General features: G+C 54.1%; 1 protein-coding gene across 4 annotated transcripts in view; it reads right to left on the minus strand.

The window, feature by feature from the left end:
* Positions 1-26,348, minus strand: part of CRACR2A (calcium release activated channel regulator 2A) — a 79,787-nt gene that overhangs the window by 21,804 nt on the left and 31,635 nt on the right. For 2 of the 4 annotated variants that reach the window (XM_059934412.1, XM_059934411.1), the window contains exons 6-14: positions 25,119-25,214; positions 23,548-23,735; positions 18,443-18,514; positions 14,732-14,777; positions 12,625-12,731; positions 9,023-9,341; positions 5,058-5,190; positions 487-568; positions 269-383 (exon numbers count right to left, since the gene is read on the minus strand). In XM_059934412.1, the coding sequence (XP_059790395.1) occupies positions 269-383; positions 487-568; positions 5,058-5,190; positions 9,023-9,341; positions 12,625-12,731; positions 14,732-14,777; positions 18,443-18,514; positions 23,548-23,735; positions 25,119-25,214 (1,158 nt within the window). Of the gene's footprint in view, positions 1-268; positions 384-486; positions 569-5,057; positions 5,191-6,657; positions 6,701-9,022; positions 9,342-12,624; positions 12,732-14,731; positions 14,778-18,210; positions 18,294-18,442; positions 18,515-23,547; positions 23,736-25,118; positions 25,215-26,348 lie in introns of those variants that run through there. The other 2 variants (XM_059934413.1, XM_059934414.1) reach the window with 2 other exon arrangements.

The raw sequence follows: 26,348 nt of genomic DNA on the forward strand, positions 1-26,348 counted from the left end.
CTACTAATCCCAGACTATTTGCATTGCCTCTTCCCAGCTCTAGTATACAGTCGTCCCTCCCTATCTGCCCTCCCCCCATGAGGGCAGGGACCGCACCTCTCGTGTTCACCTTTGGGTCCCCAGTAACCAGCCTGGTGCCGGGCACTTGGGTGGACTGACGCATGGACGCCTGAACCGGTTTCTTCCCGGAGAAGGTGGGGTGTGAGTCAGGTGTCCAGAGAGGGCAGCGGGCCCAGGAAGAGGGGCCGCCCGGAGGCCCCCAGCTCACCTCCACGCTGCTCAGCCACGGCCGCACGGCCACGAAGGACTGTCTGGCTGTGAGATCGTACATGACGACGACGCCGTCGGCCTTGCGGAAGAACTGCCGGGTGATGCAGCGATACCTGCGCGAAGGGCCGGGTCACGTGCGCGGCCTCCTCTGCCGCCACAGCCCGCCCCCGCGGGGAGAGGAGAGGCGGGGTTACCGGGGAGGAGGGGGGTCCTCACCTCTCCTGCCCCGCCGTGTCCCACAGCTGCAGGGCCACTCGCGAGTCGTCCACGCGCACGGTCTTCACGCGGTAATCGATGCCTGCGGGGGGAGCCGAGCATCATGTCCAAGTCCGGAAGCCACGCCCCAGCCTGGAATCCCATCAGCCCGAGGGGCGGCCCTCCCCCTGCATCTCCTGACAGGTGATGTGGGCCGGGACAGAGCACTGGGCGGGGAGGCCCGGGACCTGGGTTCTGGTCCTGTCTCTGCCGCTGACCGGCTGTGGGACCTTGATCCAGTCACGGAGCCTCTCTGAACCGCAGGCTTTTCACTGCAGTGTAATCCAGACCCTCTTTAGGGATCAAATGAGATCACATACGGAAAAGCAATCTACCAACGCAAAGAATCATCATTTACTCCCTCCTTGGGAAGATGGAGCAACAGAAAGACTGTCCTCAGATTCCTTCCTCCCTCCCTCCCTCCCTTTTCTTCTTTCTCCCTAGAACCCTTTTCAAAGTTCCCATAGTAAAATCCGAATATCCCTGGGGGATGGATCACACTTTCAGACTTCCATTGTGGTAATGAGAAGGTAGGTGGAGGAGAGGAGCAGGAGGGGAGGGCTTGGCAGGTGGAGGGAGGGACGGAAGAGAAGAAAAGGGGTGGGGGAGGGAATCAGAGGCAAATCCTCCTTAGAGATGGAATCAGAGCTCCTAATCCCAGCCATCAGGCCACTTGCAATCCTCCCTCTGAAGCTGTGACCCTACCTGGAGTCATGGATCCCAGAGAGAGGGTGCAGGGCAGGGAGATGTACTGCGGACCCCACAGCAGCCCTCAGACAGAGGACCTAAATGTAGGTGCTTTGATAAGAAACATTCCTCCCTCCTACACCCTGTGAGAATGTTCACAGATGCTCAACCAGGTTTTAAAACGTTTTTCCCCCTTAAGGCATCAGATCTTGGAACCAGAGGGCATCCCCTCCCAACCTCTAAAAGGCCCAGCCTCTGGGGTCCTTACTCTGGAGGGCTCAGGGGACAGCAACAGCAGCCTGGCCAGATAGAGACAGACAGACAGACAACAAAGAGGCAGTTGATGGAAAAGGGCATCCCTTCCACGGTCTCCAGGCAAAGGCGAGTGTGTGAGGGGCCGGGCAGGGGAGGAGAGATGGGAGGGTCATCTGCTCCTACAATGTTAGCAGGACTACAGAAGCCCTGGGCTCACAGAAGAGAGTCAGAGAGAGGATGCGCGTGTCTGGGTAATGAAAAGAGGGACGCGTCCCATTGGTAGAATGCTTGGTATCCCCAGTTTCCATGTGCCATCTCTTCCTCTTCACCGCGCTTCCCTGGGACATCCACGTGCGGGTTGCTATCTGCACACACACGCGCGCACACACACGTACCCATACTCACACGTGCACACACGTGCACCCCCCTTCTCTTCCCAAACCATAGAAGGATAAGGAAGCAGGAGCCCAGCCTTGCCCAAGCTGGTCAGCAGCCTCAGCGAGTTGCAAACCCAGTTCTGAGGCTCACTGCTCTTTTCATAGCAGTACCCTGGGCACGGGGCCCCTGGCAGCTTCGTTTCACCTAGAAAGTCCAAGGCTAAATGCTCCCATCAGAACAGATGGGAACCGAGGGACTTCTGAGACGCCCGCTGCACCCGTTCCAGCGGTCCGGGAGCCCAGACCCCACGTTCCTGCCTCAGTCCTGCCTCTGACCAGCTGTGTGACCTTGACGACATGACTTCACCCCATCGGGGGGGCTTCGCTTTCCCCATCTGTAAACTGAGGCGTGACGGGGGTGCTGGAGGGAAGTTGGGTGTCCATGATTTTACGTCCAGCTGTAGCGTTCAGCAAACATGTGGGGGTGACCCCCGACTTGCAACCCCAGTGGTTCCTGAGTGAGGACTGGACCTCGGGGGCCCCATCACCGTGGAGTGTACTGTGTGTGGGATGTGTGGGTCAGAGCTGTGGGTGATGGACCCCAGGAAGGGCGGCGTTCACCTTTCTGGACAGGACAGGTCATTCCAAGCAGGAGGGCTTGGGAGCGGGGAGTGCCAGCGAGATGTCCCGGAGGGGAAGCTCTCGGGATTTCTCTGTGGAGTCGAGGAGAGGGATGGAAACGGACTGGTGCCCAGGAGAGGGCAGAAGAAACACCTTGGGCCGCGGGCCGTGGTTTAAAGCAGGGCCATGAACCAAGGCGGGGCCTCGGGAAGAGCTCTGGACTCAGAGTCCGGGGTTCTAGAGCCTTGGCCGCTGGCAGCCACTCTTCTCATTGACAAAATGAGCTCCAACGTTCTGCAAGAGCCATCGTTTGACGTCTCCAGGACACCCGCAGGGCCCACACACCTGCTTTACAAGGGATCCGCTGGTGCTAACGTGCGGAAGGCAGGGGCGCCCCAAGACAAACTGTTGCATCGTGGAAGCCACACCACGCACAAGCCGAAGGTGGAGGACAGGTCACGTGCTCATGAGGGGCTGGGCGATCAGGAAGGCCCTTCGGTGATGGAGGAGAGCTTTAAGGCACCGCCGCGCCCCTGCTGGTGCTGTGCTGAGGGTCCAGGGCTGCTCTGCTTGACAGGGGTTGGCCTGCTTGAGCCCAGGACTCGGTGGCTCATCTGTGTCTTTAAAGGGAGCATCTTCCAGGCGGCTGGTGTGACATCAGCTCCCTGACACGTGTGCCGGGGAGGCTAATTCCAGCTGCTGCTCTGGCTCGTTTTGCACAGCTCGATGAAGGGCGTTCCAGATTTGGAAACTTTGATATTTTTCCCCTTCCTAAATTGTAGGTGTTTCCATAATTGGCCTCCTGGGGAGTGCAAATTAGTCTGATTTTCTCTTTTTCAGAGCTTTCCATCTCGGGGGCACCAGTTGGAGGTGTAAGCAGACCCCGATTCCCTGATTTTACCAACAGGAGAGGCACCATGTGCACCGCCGGAGGGCCGCCCCTGGGGGCTGCGGCAGCCCTCCCCTGCTCCCACAGCCTGTGCCCGAGCTGTGACCTCAGGGGTGGTTCTGTGGCCACCCCATGGAACGCTCCAGGGCGGGCCAGTCCAGCTCTGCAGCCGCTGCTTCCTGCGTCACCACACTCGGCACACGGGGGTCACTCCTAGCATCCCTTCCGGCCGCACGAGGCCAGGCTCTTCTGGGCCGTCTTCCCATCAGAGTCCCGATTCTTCACCTTGGGATGCGCCCAGTCTCTGGGTGGGGCAGGAGGGGGCTCCGGATTTGGAAACTGCAAAGGCTCAGCAGTAAGAACAGGGCGCCTACAGTCGTGGGAAGAGACCCATCTGTAGGAAGAAAGTTGGAAGGAAGGGCCCGTTCAGGTTATCCTGGAGGAAGAGACCAGACTCTCCCCAGGCAGGCTCTGGGGCAGGAAAGTTTGTCTCGGATTGTCTTGGAGGGCCAGCCTGTGAGACCTCCAGGGGTCAGAGGTGGTCTGGACAGAGCCCTGGGCTTGGAAGCAGTCTTGGCTGGCCCGGTTCAGATCTCTCATTTTTTTCAGGTGAGGAAAGACTGAAGCCGAAAAGGAAACACCTTCTCCCGAGGTCACACAGCTGATCAGTGGCAGAGCTGAGATGAAGGTCCGGGACTTCCGATGCCCCATTGGACCTTAGCAGCCTCCCCTGCCTGTGCCAGCCTCTGCCCGCCTCCTGTGGCAGAAATTGGGCTCTGAGCACGCACAGCACAATACTGTTAGGGAGACAGTGGGCTGGGACAGCAGGGGTGCATGTGGGGTTGGGTCGGGACCAGTATCAGCACCAACCAGCTGATGGGAATGAGGACCCGCCTCTGGACCTCTCTGGGCCTCAGTGTCTTGGTCTGTCCATTGGGCTGATAGCAATGCTTGCCTTTCAGGGTTGTTGGGAAGACAGATGGAAATGATAAATATCAAAACCCATGGGAAATATTCAGATCATATCAATGTATTTTTAATATAATTGACCTAGCGTGGTTAAATGGCACATAGAAGGCACCCAAAGGATTCATTGTGTTTTTTGCTCGAGTGATTCACCTTGGTAGAAACTAAAAGGTCAATATGCCCTTGGGTCTTAACCACATACTCCAATGCAAGGAGCACCTCTGGGTGAAGGGGCAAAGGCTCCTATCTAAATACAGAATTGCCCGAGATAATAATGGAGGCGCATGAAGCCCTGATCAGCTATTAGTAGCTGAGCTTAACGAGCGTCCACGATGGACTCCCGCTGTCACGCAGCAGGCCCGGGATGCAGGAGGAGGAAACCTGATGGGTAAAAGAAGCCCCCACGGCACTGTCCTCCATCCTGCCCGTCTACACGAGTGTGCACGCACGCACGCACACACACGCGCACAAAGTGGGGAAGGGATGACTGAAGACAGAGGCTCAGAGAGGGGACAAAGGGCCAGAAGTCCACCTTTGCCAACTTCAGAGCCCCTCATCTTGGGCATAGGAACCGTTTGTGGTCCAGTCCCCGTGGAGCACCAGGCAGAGGGGGGCCTCACCTACCAGCCAAGCCCTCGGCCCCTCCCACGGGGCTCCAAGTCCCTCCCTGGGCACCCTTCTCACAGCCGCCCCTTCCCAGAGGTGGGCTGGGGTCCAGCCCAGGGCCGAGAACTCACCCACGGTGGCCGCTGAACCCGGGGAGAAACTGCCGTCGCAGAACCGGCTCAGGAAGGACGTCTTCCCCACGGAGGAATTGCCCACAAACACGATCTTGAAGAGCCGGTCTGGGGTGGACACAGAACCTTCCTCCTGTGGAAGACAGACAGTAGGGTCAAATGCTGGGACGGCCGCCTGCCACCCCTGCCCCTGACCTGTCCCTGCGGTGTCCAGGGAGGGGCCCGCAACCAGCACCGGGGAGGCTGCTCGGGCCTTGGATGCGGGAAGCTTCGGGCTTGGGGCACCGAGGCTCCTTCCAGCTTCAGCAGCGGGAAGAGAGACCTTCATTCCACCACCACTGTTGCCCACGTGCTGCGCCGCAGGCCCTGTGCTGGGCCGGGTGTGTGGTGGAGGGAAGGCGGCCACGTGTACAGATAGTCACGGCACGATGTTCCCAGTGCCCAGAGCACGGACGAGGAGTCAAGGGTCTCGGGGTGCGGGGGGCTCTGGGCTGGGGCTTAAGGGGGAAGCAGAGATTCTCTGCAAGGGGGGGTGTGGGGAGGACAAGGTGGGGTGTTTGCAGGGGAAGGGGAGAGAGAAAAAGACGGCTTGTCTATAACTCGGGGGCAGACGCATCCCAGGCTGGGGTTGGGCCTCTCGTTTCTGCCCCGTCACTGAAAGCCCGGACCGGAGGGAGGACACGCTCGCCTCCCTGCGTGCTGCCCTTCTGTCCCAGCTCACCTTCCATCTAGGGTCCCTGCCTGCCCTGGAAATAAGGCAAGACAGCCTCCACTCAGTAGCTTGGGAAATCCCAAGATGCCAGGCTACGGGAAGAACTTTCCAGAACACAGTCATGGTGCTGCTTCTCCAGCCAGCAGCGGAAGAGACTGGGAGCTGGCCTGCCTGTTACTCTGGCATGCTACAGCCCAGCGGGAAATGGACTTGCTCCAGGATGCTGGGTGAGTGAGAGGCAGAGTGAAGACCAGCACAGGGTCCTTTCTCCGAATGGTCATTAGGTCCCGAAAGCCGCGCGCTCCCCCAAATCCTGCCTTCAGGCCCAGCCCAGCACTGCCAGGCCAGATGAGGAGGCTTGTTAGAATCTGTTTGGAAGTGGATTTGGGGGGAATTAGCTCCTCTCACTGAGCAAATACCACCGTGGAGGAGCAGCAGATATTAGCAGTACTTGAATTTCAGAGAAAAGCCATTAACAGCCTTTTGGGGAGAAATCAATTCCATGCTGTACTTAGGAGGGAATTCAAGGTCAATTACAGGAATTTAAACCCAACTTCAAAAAAAAAACAAAGAGAGAAACCCACACTCAGAAACGCTGCCCTGGCCCCAGTCTCTTTGTTCCTGCAATGCACAAGCGCCACTCTCTGCCAGGCCTGTGCTCCATTCGTCCTTTGTTTGAGACTAAAGCTCAGCGCAGCCATTGGTCCACCCGAGGCCCGGGGACGGTGGGAGGAGCTGGTCTTGGCTGCAGAGGCAGTGGCTGACCTCGCTCTGCGCTCCCCTCACCCTGGCCCCCGCCCCCCGCAGGACGCTTATCCCGCAGACAGGATACGATGATCAACCCGGTGATGGTTCGGTTGGGGGAAGGACCCACCTCACAGGAGCAGCGAAGCTATTCCGGTTCTTGCCCTTAGCCTGGGGGACAATCCACCTGCCCGTGAACGACAGTGAGACAACAAAATTGTGGGGAGGGGTTGGAGAAAGGCTCCCTCCACTGGCAAGTCAGGGGATCTGCTCTCACCCTCCTTCCCACCACTGTTGTTGTTTTTTTTAAAAGCTTTAAAAAATGAAAGTAATATATACTGATTTCTAAAATTAGGAAACTTAGCAGAGGGGAAATTAATAACTATTCATAATTTACCCCCCAACCCTGAAATGGTCACTATTCCTATTTGGATGCATTTCTTCCAGGCTTCTTTCCTTTTTTTTTTTTTTTTAAAGAATAGCTCTTTATTTATTTATTTTTTGCATTTTAATTTTATTTATTTATTTATTTTTGGCTGTGTTGGGTCTTCTTTTCTGTGCGAGGGCTTTCCCTAGTTGCGGCGAGCGGGGGCCACTCTTCATCGCGGTGCACGGGCCTCTCACTGTCACGGCCTCTCTTGCTGCGGAGCACAGGCTCCAGACGCGCAGGCTCAGTAATTGTGGCTCACGGGCCTAGTTGCTCCGCGGCATGTGGGATCTTCCCAGACCAGGGCTCGAACCCGTGTCCCCTGCATTAGCAGGCAGATTCTCAACCACTGCGCCACCAGGGAAGCCCCAGGCTTCTTTTTTTATATAGATGAATCAATATATGTTTTTTAAGAGAAATCTGATATACTATGTATACTTTATTTATATTATTATATATAATATAAATTTATGTATAATTTTCTATTTGTTCCTATGTTATTAAATAATATATAAATATTTCTGAGTCACTGAAGTTTTCCAAAAATGCGATTTTTAATAGCACTATATAACATTCTATTAAATTAATATAGTCTAATTTATGTCCCTATTGTTGTTTTTTCAGTTATTTGCTCTTATGTACTTACATTCTTGAATTAAATTTTTGTCTGATTTTGGTTATTTCCTTAGGAAAGGTTGCTAGAAGTAGGAGGGCTGGTTCAAAGGAGGCGGACCTTTAAAGTTCTTGATTCCTATTATCAAACTACTTTCCCGAAAGCTGGTACCAATTGATGGCTCAGCGGCCTTGCAAGGGACCCTCTGTTGAGGTTGCTGTGTGACTGACTTCCAGCAGATGCATTTCCTCTCTGCTGCAGTTTCCGTCCCAGCTAAACGGCAGCGCATCTCGGTGCAGCCGGTGGGGATGCAGAGCGGTGGGTGAGAAGGCTGGGCTCCCATCACTGCGGGCTGGCTGGGCCTCCTCGCTCTGTGCTCTACTTCCCCACCTGCCTAAGGGGAGAACAGATCTCTGATGCCCCTCATCCGACAAATGCGAGGATCAGATGCCACGGCAGACACGGACGCTCAGCCTCCCCCTTCACCCCGTCTCCCGTGGACCTCTTAACACTTCTTTCACATTTGGGGGGCTATTGTGGGGTATTTAAAGCCCCATTTGTGCCCACTGCCAGCAAGTGTAGTCTGTGCACTTTTGGGGATGTACAAGGTGGTGTTGGAGGGATGCCCCACCCACCAAGGGCCCCACCCACCAAGTTCTCCCCCCTCCCTTGGCCCAGGGCCCTTCAGAGGAGTGGTCTGTAGGCACGAATCTTAATCCAGGCCCAAGAACGATAACCGAGGCCAAGAAGTCCCTGTGCAGGGGCTGGAGAGGGCTCGCTGGCACGCATGCTAACGCATCACTCGGACCGCTCAGCTCTGAAGGCCGCCACAGGGTGAGGGAACTGTTCTAGAGGGTCCAGTGGCGGGCAGGGGGAGGGCTGCGGAGCCAGTTCCAAGGCCTGGGTCACAGACAAGGTGAGGAGCATCCGCAGTGATCCACAGGAGGACGGTCCCTGCGGCCTCCTTCTCCCGGAGAACTCAGCAGGGAGAGCTGGTGGGGGGCGCGGGGATGGAGGGTGGGAGTGGAGGGTCACACCGCCAGGAGGAGCAGGAGGCGAGCTGATTAGGAACCGAGGGAAAAGCGACGGTGCGCAGACTTCCCCAGCAGGGACTGGCCTGCAGGGAGCGGTTACAGAAAGGACCAGAAGAGGTACCATTTTTAAAGCATGTGACAGCTGACGCTAATTGCCCAGCAGAGGCTCTGTCCTACTCTATAAATGCAGAATCTGAATCCGAAAAAAACACATAGGGGCCAACAACAGAAGTTGTTAGGAGACTGTCTCCAGATCCCCGAGTCTCCATCATGACACTCGGCAGAGCAGAGAAGGGTGGTACCCGAGGGACATAAATTTGGTGCATCACCAGGCCTGCTGAGTCTGGCTTCCTGCGTGGCCTTGGGGCTCTTGGGCTCACACTCGAGGAACAAGGCACAGAGTGACCCACAAGCCAGCGTGGGATGCACCCTTACCTTAGACAGGGTTTCTTTTCCGACGGGCTGCCCTCGGGGAGATGCAGGCGTGAGTCCCAGAGGTCGGGACGGCCCGATTTGTCCCTCCACTCCCTGGTCGGAGGCCTCCCCTTCTTCCGGGCATTTGTCCAGTGGCTGCTCAAAGCCACCCCCCAGCAGCTGAGGCAGCGGGTCCTCTTCAATGGAGATGATTCTGCGGAGCGGCCGGGGGCTCAGACCCCCAGTCCCCGGCCCCTCTTCTGTAAGCGGGTACCCACTCAGGCCCAGGGAGCTTCTCCTCCTCAGGATGCCAAACACTTCTTCTTCCTCCTCTGACTGGCTGTTTTGGAGAAGAATGAAGATTGGGGAGAATATCATAAAATGTATCTGAATGGAAGCTGGGGGTCTGTGACAAACAGATAGTTGAGGAGCACACTTTTGGGGGGCCGAGAGGAGCCAAGAAAAGGAAAACCAGACCAAGCATTGCTTAGCTCATTCATTCAATGTCCTTATGATGAAGGTGAGATGAAGGTGAAGGTGATGATGAAGGTGAAGGTGGTAAAGGTGAAGGTGATGAAGGTGAAGGTGATGAAGGTGATGATGATGAAGGCGAAGGTGGTGAAGGTGATGATGAAGGTGAAGGGGATGATGATGAAGGTGAAGGTGGTGAAGGTGAAGGTGATGAAGGTGAAGGTGATGAAGGTGATGATGATGAAGGCAAAGGTGGTGAAGGTGAAGATGATGAAGGCGAAGGTGGTGAAGGTGAAGGTGATGATGAAGGTGAAGGGGACGATGCTGAAGGTGAAGGTGGTGAAGGTGAAGGTGAAGGTGATGAAGGTGAAGGTGATGAAGGTGAAGGGGATGATGATGAAGGTGAAGGTGATGATGATGAAGGTGAAGGTGATGAAGGTGAAAGGGATGATGATGAAGGTGAAGGGGATGCTGGCTCCCAGGTATTAAGCTAATGACAGCCAGCAGCAGATGCACACAGCCCCCGTCCTCGTGGAGCGCTTGGCTTAGCAGGGCTAGAGCAGTCATGACACACTCACTACACTGTTCCAGGTTGTGGGAAGTGCCACAAAGGAGAAGTAAAGGTGTGAAGAAAGGAGCATAACAGATGTGGAAACAAAGCATCCCGGGTTAACAGTCGGTGGCCTTTGCCCTGGTCCCATGCCAGCCCTTACCAGCTGTGTGTCCCCAGGTAAGACGCCAACTCACCAGGCCTGTTTCCTCACCCTTCCGCCCTGCCCACCTCCCCAGTAAGCCAGTGCCTAAACCAGACCTGTTAGGGAAGCAGCCCTCGGGGATGCAGGTGAGGGGGACCACTGCTCTGGGAGGGACCCCGGCACGGCAAGCGTCCACCACCAGCTCAGGGTGGGAAGGAAGCCCTCCACCCGCTTCTCCTTCCTTCCTCCTTAGCATCAGGAGTGAGTGGCCTCAGAGGCCTGAGTGCACGTTTGCTTGCAGAAGCACCTGAGCATCCAGAACAAGGGGAAGCAGCAGGAGGTGTGCAGCAGTCGGGCACCAGACGTGGGTCCAGGGCACGGGCTGTGTCCCCAAGGTTTGCGAGCAAAGGCCCCACGGGCCCTCCTGGTGCGGCCCCTTCTCAGGCCTTTATGAACAAGTCAAGCTGAGGACTGTTTTACGGGGAGGAACTTGAGTCCAGAATCGAAACACACACACACACACACACACACACACACACACACACACACACACTCAAGAATTAGAAAATAGAGCAGGATGCGGGGGTGAGGCGAAAGTGGGCGAAGGACACAGAATATGCAGAACAGGGGAAGCCCCTTCACTTTGCCCCAACTCCCGTCCCCCGGCTTCTAGCATTTCTGGCCCCTAAGGACCAAAAACAGAAAAAAAAAAAGAAAAAAATGCGAGTATCACTGTTCTGAACTCTGGACACTTCTGAAAGATAAATTAAGGTATAGTGCTTGCTCACAAAAGTGCTGACTTAGTTTGGATCCCTTGATATAAAATAAAGGATTTGTAGCAATTCAAGGACTGTTACACTTATTTATAAAGTCAGCGTTTTACAGAAACTGTCATCTTTCCAACAAATTTCTTCTACATTCTGACGAGCCTGCTAAGTGCCCAGCCACTTTAGCACACAATTAGTGTTCCCATCTGCTTTCACTCTGCTCACACACACGAGTGCACACGTGTGAGCACGTGTTGTGAGCAAGTATGCACACGCACAGATGCAGAGCATGGCTTTTCAAAGGCCTTGCAACTAGAAAAGAAATGGACACTGAAATGACCCTAAATGAAGCGTTTCTTGGAAAAGCTTCTTACTTGGGAAATTCTCAAGCACTATTACGTTCTGGAATACCTTCCGCTTAGCATGACTAAGCTCCTTTTCGGTTTTGCCACCAAATGCTATGTACCAGCAGCAGAGAGCAGTCACCTCTGACAAGGTCTGCATGGGAATTCGGGGTTTGCAATTTATCGATTACTCATCAATTATCGTGTTTCCTCCACTCAATTATAAGCTCCATGAAAGCAGAGATGGGGTCTATTTTGTTCACCCCGTGTCCCCAGCACACGGCACTGAGTCTTGCACACAGCAGGCACTCAGTAATGGATATTAAGGGCAGGACTCATGTCTAATTGATATTTGGAGGCTTCACAGAACTCAGAGAATGTCAGGTACAGAGTAGGCAATCGGTCTCTGCTTGTTGGAAGCACATATTCCATTCCGGGGAACCAACAGGTGAACTGTTGCTGCCGGAATTTGGCTGCCATGTTGTGTCTCCTGGTTCAGCTATTTAGAAGAGGAATCCACGATGGTCAGGTGCAAGGTCTTGACCCATCAGCGGATCGACATCCCCAGGTCACCTCCACTTGGCATACCTGTCTATGTCATGCTTGCTGTCCTCAGGGTCTCCTGGATGAGCAAATTCACACACTTTGTCCCGGGTTTGATACTTGGGGATCTGGCAGCCTCCACCTCTCTGTGGCCATCCATGGGATGAAGCACGCGCCCCAGAGAAGACAGGGCAGGGGTAGGGGCGGGAGGCTGGCGAGCCTCCTTCGGGGAGCAACGGGCCACCCCTCTGGGGACTTAAAGGCAATCGTGTGCTGTTCAACAACAACCAAGCATGTTATCCCTGAGTTAATTAAATATGAATTCTTGAAAGGAGTCTGTCAGGTACAGGCCCCATTCTCATCTGTAAAGGACTTCAACGATTGGAGATTCCGTACTACACTCTAATTACCCTTCAGACTCATGCAGTCTTGTCCCTGGAAAACCGAGAGCATCCATCCTGCTCAACAGACAGCAGAGCCCGGCCCAGCACGCACTCCCTCCCTCTCTCTGCCCCCTCCTCCTCCCACCCCCGCTGTCCCTTGCGGATCTGCAGCCCCTCTTCAGCGCTCCCTGGCAGGAACCTGAGGCGCTGTCAGGAGACAACGGCCTGTCCTCAGTGCTTGCCCTGCAACTAGATGTCAGAACAGGAAGGCACGCGTCCTCCAAGGTTCAAGGGGAGCGACAGTGGCTGTCCCCAGGCTTCCCGCCAGCGCCAATCTGCACTCAGCTTGGGCTCACAGCCTGCTCCCAACCTTGCAAGACCAAGGAACAGGCAATGAAGGAGCCCAGCGGGGTGCCTTACCTTCTGCGCACCCCTCTGCCGTCCACGTACTGGCTGATCACAGAGCCAGATCGCTGCTTCTGGCTCGCCTTGGAAGCAGCTGTGTTTGCCTTGGCTGCCTTGTCTTTCTGTAGAAACACAAAATGCCCTCAGATCCGCGCCTACTGATTTGTCCCAACGTTGGAGCGGAAAAGGGCTCAATTTCCCCACCTCATAGTTCAGGCTTGAAATAAAACTCTAAAGGAAGCAAGTGATGGCCTGGGCTCCCAGCTAGCCTTCACCCACTCTTTCCTTTTGCTGTCATCTCTCACCATAATTCCTCCATCTCCCATCTAATAAGCTAATCAAAGTTTTGAGCCTGGGGTCTGCCAGGTTACCCTTCCCAGGAGTAGTGATAATTTGCAAGAGGACAAGCTAAATGTGGGATGCATAGGAAAAATATTTATGGGCAGAAAAAACTCTGTGCATCTTTAAATCATACACACTCTTCAGTGGGGCTTCAATCCCTCTTTATTTCCAACCCCCCAGATAGGAGGATCAATGAATCCAGTGCCTTGTCCACAGCTACGAAGCTAGGACAGGGTATTTCAGATCTTTCGTGGAAGTAGGCTGGCTGTAGGTAAATTGCTCCCGTATCTGCAGTGGAGAGACTGGGAGGAGTGGGGGACTTACACCTGCCTCGCCAGGGCTCCCCTGACAGATGTCTTCCAGATAAGGGGGGGGTGGTTAGATCACAGGAAGAATCTCTCATAAACCAGCCAGCGCCGTGGTTCCTAGGGATCCTTCCTGAAACAAGGAGGGGTTGCAGTGCTCCCAGGGCCCCCGAAGGTATGGCTGTCATCCCAACTTAATCTTTAATTGTGATTCGGCATGAACATGATTTTATCCCTCTTTCTTCTATTCCCCACGAGGGTTCTTATTCCCTTCATTCCATTCCCTTCTCAAAGCAGAATGAGTTTGGCAGGTGAAGGGAAGCGAGGTCAAGGGATTAGGGTGACATTTGTTAGGAAGTTTTAAAATAAATTCAGTGTTACTTCTTAAACAATTATAACCATTACCACCATCAAACAAACATGTGTAGGCTTAAGTCTTGCTCTGATAGTACACATAGGTGGGCGGCAGAGACATGTTGCTGACAGCCAATGGTAGGAAAGACATTGTGATATACAAGGTCCCTAAAGGATTTGCACTTATAAACTAGGTTGCACCGAATCCGGGGCAAACTAGCTGCCGTGTACTGACCGCATTTAGGGCACTGAACAGCTGAGGGTCCAGTGCAAGACCTTCCTTTCCAAGAGTTTTTCACACACACAAAAATCCCTACAATATGGAAAAAAGGAGAGATTCTCTTTCCTCATGTGATGACTAGGGTCATGGTCCAAGGAGGCTAATGATTTGCCTGAGGACACACGTGAAATTCACGGTGCGATAATCCTGATAATCAGAATGTCACATCAATCCATCCTGCCCGCCTTTTTCTTCCCTTCAGAGCTTCCACAGCTACTGTCTAAAGGGGAGGATGTTAGGGGAATGAGAAATCCTAGATTCTGTTTAACGCAGCCGGAAGTGAAATTCTTTAAATAAATACAGGATTTTCATGCTGTTTGAGAAAGTATGTAAGTGTGGCACTCAGGTTCAGAGAAGCATGGGTCCCCATAGGGTAAAAAAATTGTACATAAAATCAACTATGTAAATGATGAAATATACATTTTTAATTCTTTCTACGACAGTGTAAAAATGAAAATTTTTCATCAAAAGATCAAAATGTTAATGAAGAAAAAAACTGAGCATTTTGGTTTAAAAGTGATGGTGCCGTTTCAACTGCACCGTCTCATGGATGGAACGATCATTTCTACATCCAAGAAATGTGGGACCCTCCCAAGTATTCCAGTCTCGTGATGTCAAGGGGAAAGTGTGTCACTTCACGGAAAATTAACACACTATGACCCTATAGGTCAACCTGAATTTTTACTATTTTCAAAAAATCTTATGCCACCGTCCTGCCCACACAAAGGAGTGACCAGATTCCAAGCCTCAGGATCTTCTTGGGCCAGTCCCAGCGCAGGTCTGGCTGCCACTGGACCCCAGTCTTTGTCTTCCCCCAGGGGAGGGGGCACTGGCCAATTACCTGAAAACATATGTCCCGTTCATCCCGAAGATGCTTGTTCCTTTCCCTGTGGATGGAAAAGGGGAATCTATTCAAACATGGGGCTTGCAGTCAACAGATCCAATAGCATTGGTTTGACGGTCAGATGGGTACAGAGGAAGGCCAGGCATGGAAGGCCCGGGGAGGGCGTGGAACCACTTTCCTTAGGGATTGTGGCTAAGGGCAGAGGGTAATTGTGTATAAGTCAGGTCAGAGGCAGGGGGATAGACAGAATGGCCTTGTGACACCCAGGGCCCTTCAGGACCCTGCACTGGTCCATCTGATCACTAAGGGAGCCTTCCACAGAGCTGACCAGGTGTTCCAGCTCCGCCTTGAACTTGCTGTTGCCCCCACCCCTTCTCTAAACCTTTCATTCATGAGTGCATGGGTGCCTGCATGCCACACGTGTCTCCCTGAGCCCACACTGTGTGCCGGGCACGGCTCCAGCTGTCAGGGCTACGCCAAGGAACGGAAGAAAAAGTTCCTGCCCCCAGGGCATTTGTATTTCATTGCTATTGAGAAAAATAAAGTGGGGAAGAAGTGGCATAAAGAGGGCCAGAGATGGAGGGTGGTCAGGGAAGACCTCACTGAGGAGGTGGCATCTGAGCAGAGGCTTAAGGGGTGGGGAGGGGAGAGCCCAGCAGGGATGGGGAAGAGCGTCACAGGCAGAGGGAACGGCAAGGGCAGGGCCTGGGGTTGGGAGACACGTGGTGTGCATCCAGGGGAACGGAGACGAGGCAGCGGATGCTCAGGGTGAGGTCAGAGTAAAGATGGGGGAGGTGGGGGTCTGCCATCCCCTGCCTGTGGGCCATTGTCAGAACTTTGAATTTATCCCAATGAGATATGAAGCCATGGGGGGGGTGGGCTTTGGCCGAGGAGTGTCCTGACCTGACTCAAGTTTTAAAAGGAGTCCTAGAAACGCTGTGCTAAGAGTGATGTGCTGGGGGATGGGGCCCTGAGAACTGGCCCATATCTTAAGCAACATGGAGGTCATTGGTTCCATGTTCGGTGGAATAGTGGGAGAAAAAGCCTGGTGGAGGGTTGAGAAGGTGAGGCTGGGAAATGGAGACGGCCGAGTGTAAATGGAAACAACTCTTTGGAAAGTTCTGTTGAAAGTGATGAAAGAAATGGGAAGTAGCTGGATGGGCCGGTGTAGACAAGAGATATTAGACAAGAAGTATTCTAGCACATTTGTCCGTCTCTCCCAAAGAGAAAAAACTGACAATAGAGGAGGGAGAAGAAAGACGGGAGTAGCCCTTGAGGAAGGTGGGATCTAGTTCCAGAGCACGAGCTGGGGGCTGGCCTTGGCTAGCAGTGAAGGCAGAGGTGGGGGGGCGGAGCACAGGGGGAAGGTCTCAGGATGGCGCTGGCCGCCGTGAGGATGGGGAGGAGGCGTTAGGGCTTCAGTGGGGGACTGAGTGGCCTTGGGGACGCGGTGCAACCGCAGAACGCACTCGAGGTTACGGTGGGAACTTTACCTACCAAAGCGTGAGGTTAAGGGGATGGCCAGGTGGCCTCAGGGTGCTTTCCAGTTTTGTGACTCTCTGACCCTCTGACCCTCCCGGCCAGTGGCCTCAGAACCATCAGCACTTTTGAAGGGGAAGAGAGGGCACGGCGGCGGTCTGGCCCTTGTCATTGCAATGCGGCCGTGCTCTGGCGCCTACTGTGTGCAGGCACTCGGCTACGTGTGCTGCATGCACCCTGCGTGTTAGACCAGAGGTGGGCTGGGGTAACGGCCTCGGTCCCCTGGTCCTGCAGGAAACAGCAGGAACACGTGTGGGGTTGTTTTGGACCAGTTACACATCTGATGGGCAGGCAGACACTCAGCCAGGGCCTCAGGACAAGCTCGTGGGGGCAGTAGCGGGGTGCGGGGAGGGTATCTTATAAACCCTGAGCGAAGGGAGCTCCTCCTGCCACAAGGACCCTCCCTCTGCGGGCAGTGGCGTCAGCAGCCTTGCACCCGGGTGAGGACTTGGGGAGCCTGGGGAAGCCACGCCTTCGTCTCTTGTCTCCTGGAGCATCTCCATGCAGAGGCTCCGATAGGCAAGGGAATGTTCTGCTCTGTACGTGTGTCCTCCGTCCTTCATGGCACCGCCCTGCGGCGACGGCTGTGCACCAGTCAGCCATTCTCCCAGGAAGCCTGTGACACAGGCCTGTCCAGGAGGCGGACAACTGCTCAAGGTCACACAGGTGATGAGGGGCAGGGCTGAGTCTGGAACCAGATCCAGCTCCAAAGTGCACGTTCCTACCAAGCGCCTGCCCAGAAACTGTTTCCATGTGCCCCCATTTCCCTTAGGACGGCAGCCCCTCACCACTGGGTCACACCCCGGCCGTGGTCCCGATCGCCCCCCCCCCATTCCCGCTGTCCTCCCTCCCCACCTGCACCCAGCTCTCTCTCTCTCTCTCCCTGATGCCCGTTTCCCCCGGCTCTCTGTCTCCACCCGGAGATCTCAAGAGTCTGCCGTAGGCTGTCCCGCCACATCCGGGCCCTCCCCAGCTGGCTCGGGGACCACACAGCAAGGTTCAGGCTGGGATTCTGCACAGACGCTGGTCTCCATGAAAAAGACCCACAAGTGTTGGCAGAGTGCTGCCTTGCCAAACTCCCCTGCGCCTTCACACTCAATCTGCCCCTGTATTTTTTTCTAAGTACAATAGAAAAAAGGGAAAAAACCCAACCAAACTCGTTCTTGTACATCTTATTCTCTGCCTTCACTAAAGCCTTCCTGAGAATCCAGACCTTCTCTCACAGGGATTAGAACTTGGCCACTAAGAACCACTTCCATCTCCCCGGCCTTTGGAATCACATCTTGAGGGAAACAAATCTGAAATGCATTCAGTTTGAAGAACTTTTCTATTTGGTGGCATCAAAGATGCCAGATGCAGTGATCTTACCTTGCTTTCAAATTAAAAAAAAAAAAAACAAAAACCTAAAAACTGTCAAAAGGTACCCAATTCAAACCCACCTGCACTTTAAAAATCAGGCCCCAAATTCCATCACTATTCCCCAAGAGGTGTTTGACAGGCAGCAAGTATAGTAACTTAGAAACCTCAGAGACGAAACTGAACATTCCATCTTTCCCCACACCCGTTTGGGTTTGGTTGTTTTTTTGGGGGGATAATCCAAACCAAACCAATGAGCTTTGAATTTACAGGTAGCTTAACAGGTTGAGGACACTCCTGACGCCCTTCTTGCTGCTCTGTTTGTGATTCATTTACTCATTCAACAAACACGAACAGAATACGGCAGAAGAAAGAGCATCAGCCAGCTGTGGACTCAGTGCCGGCCCTGGCAGCGAGCGCCTGGGTCACTCTGGTAAATTAGTCCATCTCTCTGATATCAGCTTCCTTGATGGCTAACCCCTGTGTTAACAGCTGCCCTACTTCCCAGGTTTTGTTGAAGACGAAGGAGATACTACATCTGGCATGGATTAGATGCTCCATAAATTCAGTTCTCCTCCTACCTGAGCAAGTCCCGTGCCAGGTACCAAACAGAAGGAGGCAGCGCCTGCCTGCAGAGGTACAAACTGGAGAGGGGGGTGGGCACCTGTGTAAATGGACCAAACATAATGGAGAGGCGGTGCTCAGTTGTCCAACAGTACGTTGGCGACCAGGGAAATGTGGGTGCTCCCTCAGCAGGCAGGGAAGACTCTGGGGGTGCCCCTTCCCACCCAAGGCTCTGGGAGGCGGACGCACCTTAGGAAATCCAGCTGTTTCAGGAGCGCTGACTTCTCCCGCTGCAGACTCTCCGTGACGCGGTACACTTCCCTGCAGGGGATGCAAGACGGCAGTGATGAGTGACATGGGGGGGAGGGTGTGCTACCAGGGCACGAGGCAGTGATGAAGTTGGACCTGGAAGGTGGTGCCCGGGCTGGCCTTCCGCTGGAGAGCACGGCCTCGTGCAGGGCTTATGGCCATGTCTCACCAAATCGTCTCAGACACCCTGTTTGGAAGGTGAAATGATCCCTGTTTTATAGACACAGACAGTCAAATAGGTTTGATAACTCTCCCTGGACAACCCAGGACTGAGCCAGGGTCCTAATCTAGACCCCCAACTCCCTGTCCCAAGGATACAGCTTGATGATGACTGCACTGTTTTCTCAGGCTCCCAGTGGTCCTGCACTGCCCCCACCAGAGGTCAGGGAATCAGATCAGTATTCTTCTCCAGCCCAACCTCAGAGGGTGAGAGCAGAGCTGGTGTTTCTCCCTCCCCCCGTCCCCCCCCATGCTAGTTTAGTTTGTTTGCAGGAGCTATTGAAGACCTATCTTTCCTTCCCCACCTTCCCTCAACAGTCTCCAATCTGTTCCCAGAGATCTGGAATTTCCACTGTTGCGCATTCATTTCTTTGACTAAAATTTCTTATCTCTACCTACAGAGCAGAGATTTAATGTATCAATCATTATCCATCATTTACATCACAGTGTGAGCGTGTCAATCATAGGAGTTTTGAGAAAGGGGAGAGAGAAGCTGAGACATACACAGGGTGGCTGGAGGGCAACTCAGGCTGTGAGGCAGGGGGCTGTGTGTGCTTTGTTTACATCTGTATCCTCGACACAGTGGCTGGCTTGGAGGTGCACTCAACAAATAGCAGTGGGAAGAGAAAAAAGAGAGAGGGCGAAAGGAGGGGTGGGGAGGGAAGATGGCAGGGATGGAGGGAGGAAGAGAGCCGGAAGGGGGGAGGGGGGGTTAGGGAGGAATCCAGCACCACTCAGAGAAGAAAGGAAAAAAATAAAGAATGGGGTGATGTTGGAAAATAAACCTTGCTTAACTGCACAGTTCTGCTTCCATCCTTCCCTCTGTGCTCTGCACCACAGTTCAGACATTTTAAATCTCCCCCAAGCTTACTGCAAAGGGTCCCATATTTCCAAGCCACAGCCTAGTAAATGCGTCACTGCCACGGGCCGTCAGGGCTGTCTGGACCGTCCACAGGCTCAGCTGCGTAAGGACGGTCCGCTGGCAGCCCATCCACGGCACCACGAGCTTGCTGGGGCCACAGGACTCGTCCGTCAGGCTCGCAATCGCCTGATTCCTTGAGCGGGATCTGTGGGGTTTTCCCCTTTATAGCAGAATTATAAAGTCAATTTGCGACAGTAACAGACTGTCTCAAATTCCAAGTTCACCTCAGACAATGCTTATTAAGCAACAGAACTTCTCTGGCTCCTGCAGAGCTGCAAACTCCCAACATTTTATTACCAATTATATTTAATGTCAACTGGAGGGAAAACAGTGTCTTCCCCATCATCCAAGCTGGGTCCCTAAACGCCGTCTGGGACTCTGCTCCGATGGGCACCAGGTGAGCACAGCTGTCTGCTCGCAGCCTGGTGTCCTGGGAGCGCAGGTTGCCTGCGTCCCGCTCTGGGGCTCCGCCACCCCCATCCCGGGTCCTGCTTCTTCCTGGGGCAGCCGGAAGCAGACGGCTTTCCCCGCTGAGGCCAGTCACTCACACCGGAGACCTAACCTAACGGGTTCTCACGATGTCTGACCGAGGGGCCAATTCCTCCACAACACAGAGGACCTCACTCCAAGCCTCCTCTGGCCCTGCTTACAAGGCACCAGGGACCTTGGCACCGGGCACACACACACATACACACACATACGTGGTATGTATCGGTGCAAACCTATGTCTGTTTGTCTAGTGGACACACATCTGTCTAAACATGCACACATATGTATATTCAGATAGATTTTTTGTGTTAACAAATGGAAAAGCATTTCTGCAAAAAAAAGACACTTGGATATTTGACTAAAATGACCTTGAAAGTCCTTCTAACCTAGATGTTCTACAAGTTTATGTCTGGCTAACAGGTGAAGTGAAAGGAACAGAACTTGCCATTTTGCAGTAGTAACTGGTGAGAGGTTTATGGCTGCTGGGAGGGAAGGGCTGTTGGCTGTGTCTTTATGAGAAAGAAAGAAATATGGAGCGTTCTCCAAAGGATCCATCAAGTGAAAAACGCAGGCAAACGTAGAACAGTGTGCTGTTGCTTTGTAAATGAAGTGTGTGTGTGTGTGTCTGTGTGTATCTGTGTGTGTGCCGGTGTGTGTGTGTGTCTGTGTGTGTCTCTGTGTGAGTGCGTGTGTGTGTCTGTGTGTATCTGTGTGTGTGCCGGTGTGTGAGTGTGTGTGTCTGTGTGTGTCTCTGTGTGAGTGCGTGTGTGTGTCTGTGTGTATCTGTGTGTGTGTGTCTGCGTATCTGTGTGCCTGTGTGTGTGCATCTGTGTGTGTGTCTGTGTGTGTGTCTGTGTGTGTCTGTGTGTATCTGTGTGTGTGCCTGTGTGTGAGTGTGTGCATCTCTGTGTGTCTCTGTGTGTGTGTGTGTGTGTGCGTGTGCGCGTGCGCACATGTACAGAACACTCTGAAAGGATCCACAAGGAGCCGTGACTGGCGCCCTCTGGGTGGCGGGAGGCTGGGGGTCAGGGGGTGGGGGGGGCGCACCTCTTTCTGTCACATTTCCTGCCTTGTCATAAACCACCTCTCCCCCAGATACAAGTTAATTAACAAAACAGACAGAGGTGCTGCCTTCCAGCCGAACTTCATCTTTATATTGTCTCCCCTGCTTGACTGCGCCTTCTTTATCTGATTTTAAACTCTAGTTCTCCTTCCTTGGGCATCTTCAGAGAACAGGAAAATTCATTTTGTCCGTTCAGAACTCCAGCTGATACAGGACGGGGTCTGTTGGTCTAGAGGCCCACTCTCCCCCCTCCCAGCAGCATCCGGCAGCTGGACGTCATCGGGGAAGCACAGGGTATCAGGAGGACGAGGCTCTGACCTTGTTTTCTGACACTAACTAGCTGCGTGGCTGTGGGCTGCTCACTACCCCTCTCTGAGCTTCCGTTCTTCATTTGTGAAATGAAGAGGTGGGTTCCAGCACAAAGGTCCTGTCGGTACTGCTGGTCTGGGATCCTGCTCTACGGAGGACTAGCTAAGCCTCTCCCTGCCCTTCTCTCCGGGCCTCTCTGGACGAGACACGCTCTCCTGGGCTCCAGCCGGTTCCCCGGCTGCACACGCTGCTGCAAGCTTCTTATTGAAAAAAAAGTCGTGAAGGTTCTGGACTCATTTATCTCTCCCTCCTAACCCTCCTTCCCTCTTTGTCAATTCCCAGCCTCGGGAGATTGTGTCCCTGGCTTGCTTAATTAAGATAAGACTTCAGAAAGATTTTAATCCTCACGCTGTGATGTGTTACCCCTGCTCCGGGGCTCATTTCCATTTGCGGTTCTCAGGCCTGTGCCTTTCAGATGTTTGCTTTCAGGACTTGATTGAATTTTAAGAGCCTGACTCCTTAATTCTGTTTATAAAGTTAAGCGCCTGGTTGACCTGATCTCAATGGGGAGGAACTGATTTTGCTTGTTTACAATGAAATATCCTGTCCTTCCACCCGGCATCCAAGCCTTGGAATGGAGGGGTTGATTTTACTTTAAGTCAGCTGCTTGGGAAGACATTTTTCAACTGGAGATGTCTTCCGAGGGTAAAACTCCAAATCCAAACATATCCCCTCCCTCTCACTCTAGATCATTCCCAAACAGTACAGGACACCACACATGAGCCAGACAGCAGAACAATTTGATTTAGGCTGATGCACCAACGATTTGCCAGCGGTCAGACAGAGTCAGGGCTTTTGAACAAAGAGAGTTAACACACGTAAAACATCAAGCATTGGTAAGACTGCCCTTTTTTTAGAAATCAGACTTTATACATTACCTCACCCAGGACCGGGCACCCAGGTTTTGCAGAATGACTATATGAGTCCTTGAACAAGCGAGTGAGTGAAGGGCGGCCAGTCCTAGTGCTGGGCACAGATTTTCCGGCTGATTCATTTGTCACTGTGGGGAGTCAGCAGCGTGTGTCCAGCGCTTAGCGTCTCGGGACAGGTGCTTAACACCTCTGACCCTCTTAGCGTCTCGGGACAGGTACTTAACACCTCTGACCCTCAGTTTCCTCATCCATAAATTAGAGCGGATAACAACAGTACCTGGCACATCAGGATGCTGAGAAGTTCAAATGAGCTAATGTCAGATTTTCGACATAATAAGTGCCCAGGACAGTGTTGAAAGCACTGAGTAGCTTTCAACAAATGTTGCTGAGGTGAATCCGCCAATGAATGCCCTGGTACATGGATGAACAGATAAGCAAGTGAGATTCCGGGGCCTCAGAGAGCCCTTGTTCTCAAAGCCCAACACTCCTGAGACCGATTCCTCAGTGACTTCTCTGGCTCAGGTGCAGACCCAGCCCTGGACTGGTCCCAGGGGCACCTCCATCCAGCAAGCTGAACCCAATGGCTGGACACCTAAAGTAGTTTATCAGCAAACCAGTCCCCAAAGATGTGGGGCTGCCCACACAGAGGAAGGCTGAAAAAGGAAGGAAAAAGAGGAAGGAAAAAAATGGGCAGAGCTGGGGTGAAGCGTCCAGGGCACTGTCGCACGCCCTGTCGAACTACACGCTGACCTCGGAAGTCTTCCTGGCTCACCCTGTTCTTCCAGGTCTCCGAACCATGACAGTCAATGTCTGGTCTTTCCACTCACTCAGGATCTTCCCCCAGACTGCCTCCTATTTGTTGGTTGGACAACGTCTTTCTAATCACATAATAAATTTTCTGAGAATGAGGCTGTACGTTTCTTGTCAATCCTAGGTAGTGCTTGGCGCAGAACTGGTCTGCTTCATAGTCTCAGAACCCTAGAAGGTTAGAAGAGGTCCCAGGGACCAAGGAGCCCCATCCCCATGTTATGAGCAAGGAGAAGGGTCTGGGGGGCGGGCTGACGCGCTCACAGCAGGGGACGGATCTGGAGGGCACAAGGGTGACACTCACATCTCCTTCTCCTGGTGGAGTTTTCGGGCCTCTTGCTGGAAGCTTTCCAGCTGCTGCTGGGCGTCCTGCAGCTCCCAGGACGTCCGCTCCAACTCCCGGGCCAGCTCCTGGTTGGTGAGCTTCAGCTTGGTGTTCTCAGCCTTGGTTTCGTGCTTGTCGTCGTGCAGGGCGGTGCACTGGCCTTCCAGCTGGAAAGGAACGGGGGCGTTGTGCAGAGGGGAGCGATGAGCAAGCACCCCCCCGCCCCATCAGGCTGGTCTTTCCCAGCCGCGCCCTGCTTCCTTCACTCGGTGGGCGGGAATCCATGCTACTGCCCCTCACGGCCCTCAAGCCTCAGTCAGCTTTGTTCTGCCCCTTGATGCACACATACACGCTTCTGGAGGCAGGAAGAATAAATTCAGTTTAATGAACGTGGCCAGTAAGAGAAGGAGGAAGCAACAACAAGGAATTTTGGGTGATTCTCAAGAGGCCCCTGAGTAATCAGGCAAGCATGCAGTAATTAAGTCGAGTGGCAATCATTCACTGGAGGGGTAAATCTAATTGGTAAGAACTTAATGCATAATAGCGAGGAGGAGGGAGAGGATGAGAAGCCAGGTAGACGGTGCAGGGGAGCGGGGAGGCAGCTGGCAGTGAGAGCGTCTTGCTGCAGGAGAGAAACCGAAATCTACAGGTTGGGTACTCAGAGGAGTGGAACCGTCTCCAGCCTTAGCATGGGGGTGTCTTCAAGTGTATTTTAATGTGCTGCTAAAGATATCCCTCTCTATTCAAATGGAAGCAATGTGTCCGGGTCTGTCCAGGGCTGGATGCCTTCCAGCACCAGACAAAACAAAACAGGAGGCCAGTGGCATCCGGGCCTCTCTCTCCTACGAGCCCCTTGCTTTGGAGAGGCGGCGGCGAGCGCGAGGTTTGCCTAGGTAACCCATCTCCCTGGGGTCCTGAGCCACGTGCTCCCGGCCACAGCGGATGGACCCTGGGACACCACCCAGCCTGTCTCTGGGGACTCAGGTGCAGCAGGGGTGCGTCTGGTGTCTGCATCCACCCTGCGGGGTGACGGGAACTGTCCCAGAGGAGGCTGAGGCACCTTGTGCGGGCACATGGGAAGACAGGGGATGGACACATTGACCCTCGTCCTGGTCAACCTGCCGTTCCAGCTGGAGGCATCCCTGGCCATCCTGGCAGGAAGACATCACAATCTGCGGCCTCCCCCCAGATACCAGTGTGTGTGACCCCCCGTACCGCAGCATCCCCCTTATCTCTCATACAGGATGCAGGAAACAAAGTAACGTTTTGGCATTCTGGTGGCTCCTGGGCATAATTATACCACGATGTCTGCGGAGGATACTTGGGGGAATTCTTGGCAATTTTTCCAAGTTAAACACCAGGCGTTGGAGAGTAAAGGCTTTATCTTGGGATCACCTGTGATTTCAAATGCTCTCTTTTGTACAACTAAATGGTTCTTCTCAGATTTAAGAAAACAGAGTCCTTAAGTGAATGGCAGGGGAAGTGGGCAGGTGCCAGAGGAGAGGATGGAGTGAAAAGCAGGTGCTCCGAGGACACGGACAAGAACAGACCCGCCTCTGCTTCTGAATGAGCTGCTCCAGCTCCTGCTCCTTGGAGAACAGCCTCTGTTCCAGCTCCTGACTGCAGACCTGGAGCCTCTTCGTGTCCTGCCAAGCCAGGAAGAAGGACACGTGAGACCCAGATGCACCGGGACGGAGATTTTTTGTTTTCCCCACCTTGAACCTGCTCAATAGCAGGGAGGGGCCCGCCCATCCTTTGGGGTCTTCCCACAACATCCCAGGGCTTTGGTCACCCGCCTGCCCTGGCGGATGGAGAGTGTGCACAATGCCAGCTCCCACCACGTACGACCATGTCGGACGACCGCCTCCCACAAGAGAGGCAGCGGCGGATAGTGGGCGGGTACCGAACGGGGAACAGAACGGGGGCTGAGCCGCAATCTCAGGCCTCAGGCCCCTCGTCTGTACCCTGGAAGATGGAACGTCCTTCCGGCTCGGATATGCTGTCCATGTTGGGCGCAGTCATTCAATCCTTTAAACTGCCCTCCCTCTGAAAACACAGGGGCCCCACTTCTTCCTCCTTCAGGCGGGTCTAGGCCCTCGCTGTGTCCCCGCTGGGACGGAGGGCTCCCAAGCCCCCGGGGGGATCTCTGCCCTGAGCTCCACAGCCCCTCCCTCCTGCCCTAGAACCAGCCTTCCCCACTGAGGGATGCGGAGACCCCAGTGATGCAAGCGGGAAGGGGCCTGGTCGTGGGACAAAGAGGACAGTGTGTCGCTGGCAGGATGTCTGACACTCTCACCAGCGCCTGATCCGGTGTAAGGGCCCTGAGTGGGCAGCGGGAGACTTGGGGTCCAGCCCTTGCCTTGCCCAGCGTCCCTGCTGTTTTCTTCCACGTCGCTGTTTCTTGGGAAACAAAAGTACCCGCACCACCTGCAGCTCTCTGCTTGTCCGAGGCACGGCCGCGGCGCGTGACAGGCAGGAAGAGAAGAAAGCATCACAGCCTCCGTATAACTCACCACGGGAGCCCCCCGGGCTTTCCGTGACGTGGAACGACTCCGCCCCAAGGAGGACGGTGGTGAGAGGCAGCCCTAGGGGGCGGCCTGTCTGGGAGCAGCAGAGTGAGGGGACAGCAGCCCCCGTCCAAGCCCAGGGCTCTTCCTCGGCTCCTCTTCTGGGGATGCCGCCTCGCCCCCTGCCCATTTAGGACAGGCCGGCGGGGCTCGGGGTGAGCCCGTGACTGTCCTCGTGTCAACCACACCTGACGGCGCAGGCAGGGTGCACCA

The sequence above is a fragment of the Balaenoptera ricei genome, chromosome 10 (genome assembly GCF_028023285.1).
Source record: "Balaenoptera ricei isolate mBalRic1 chromosome 10, mBalRic1.hap2, whole genome shotgun sequence".
Taxonomy (NCBI): Eukaryota; Metazoa; Chordata; class Mammalia; order Artiodactyla; family Balaenopteridae; genus Balaenoptera; species Balaenoptera ricei.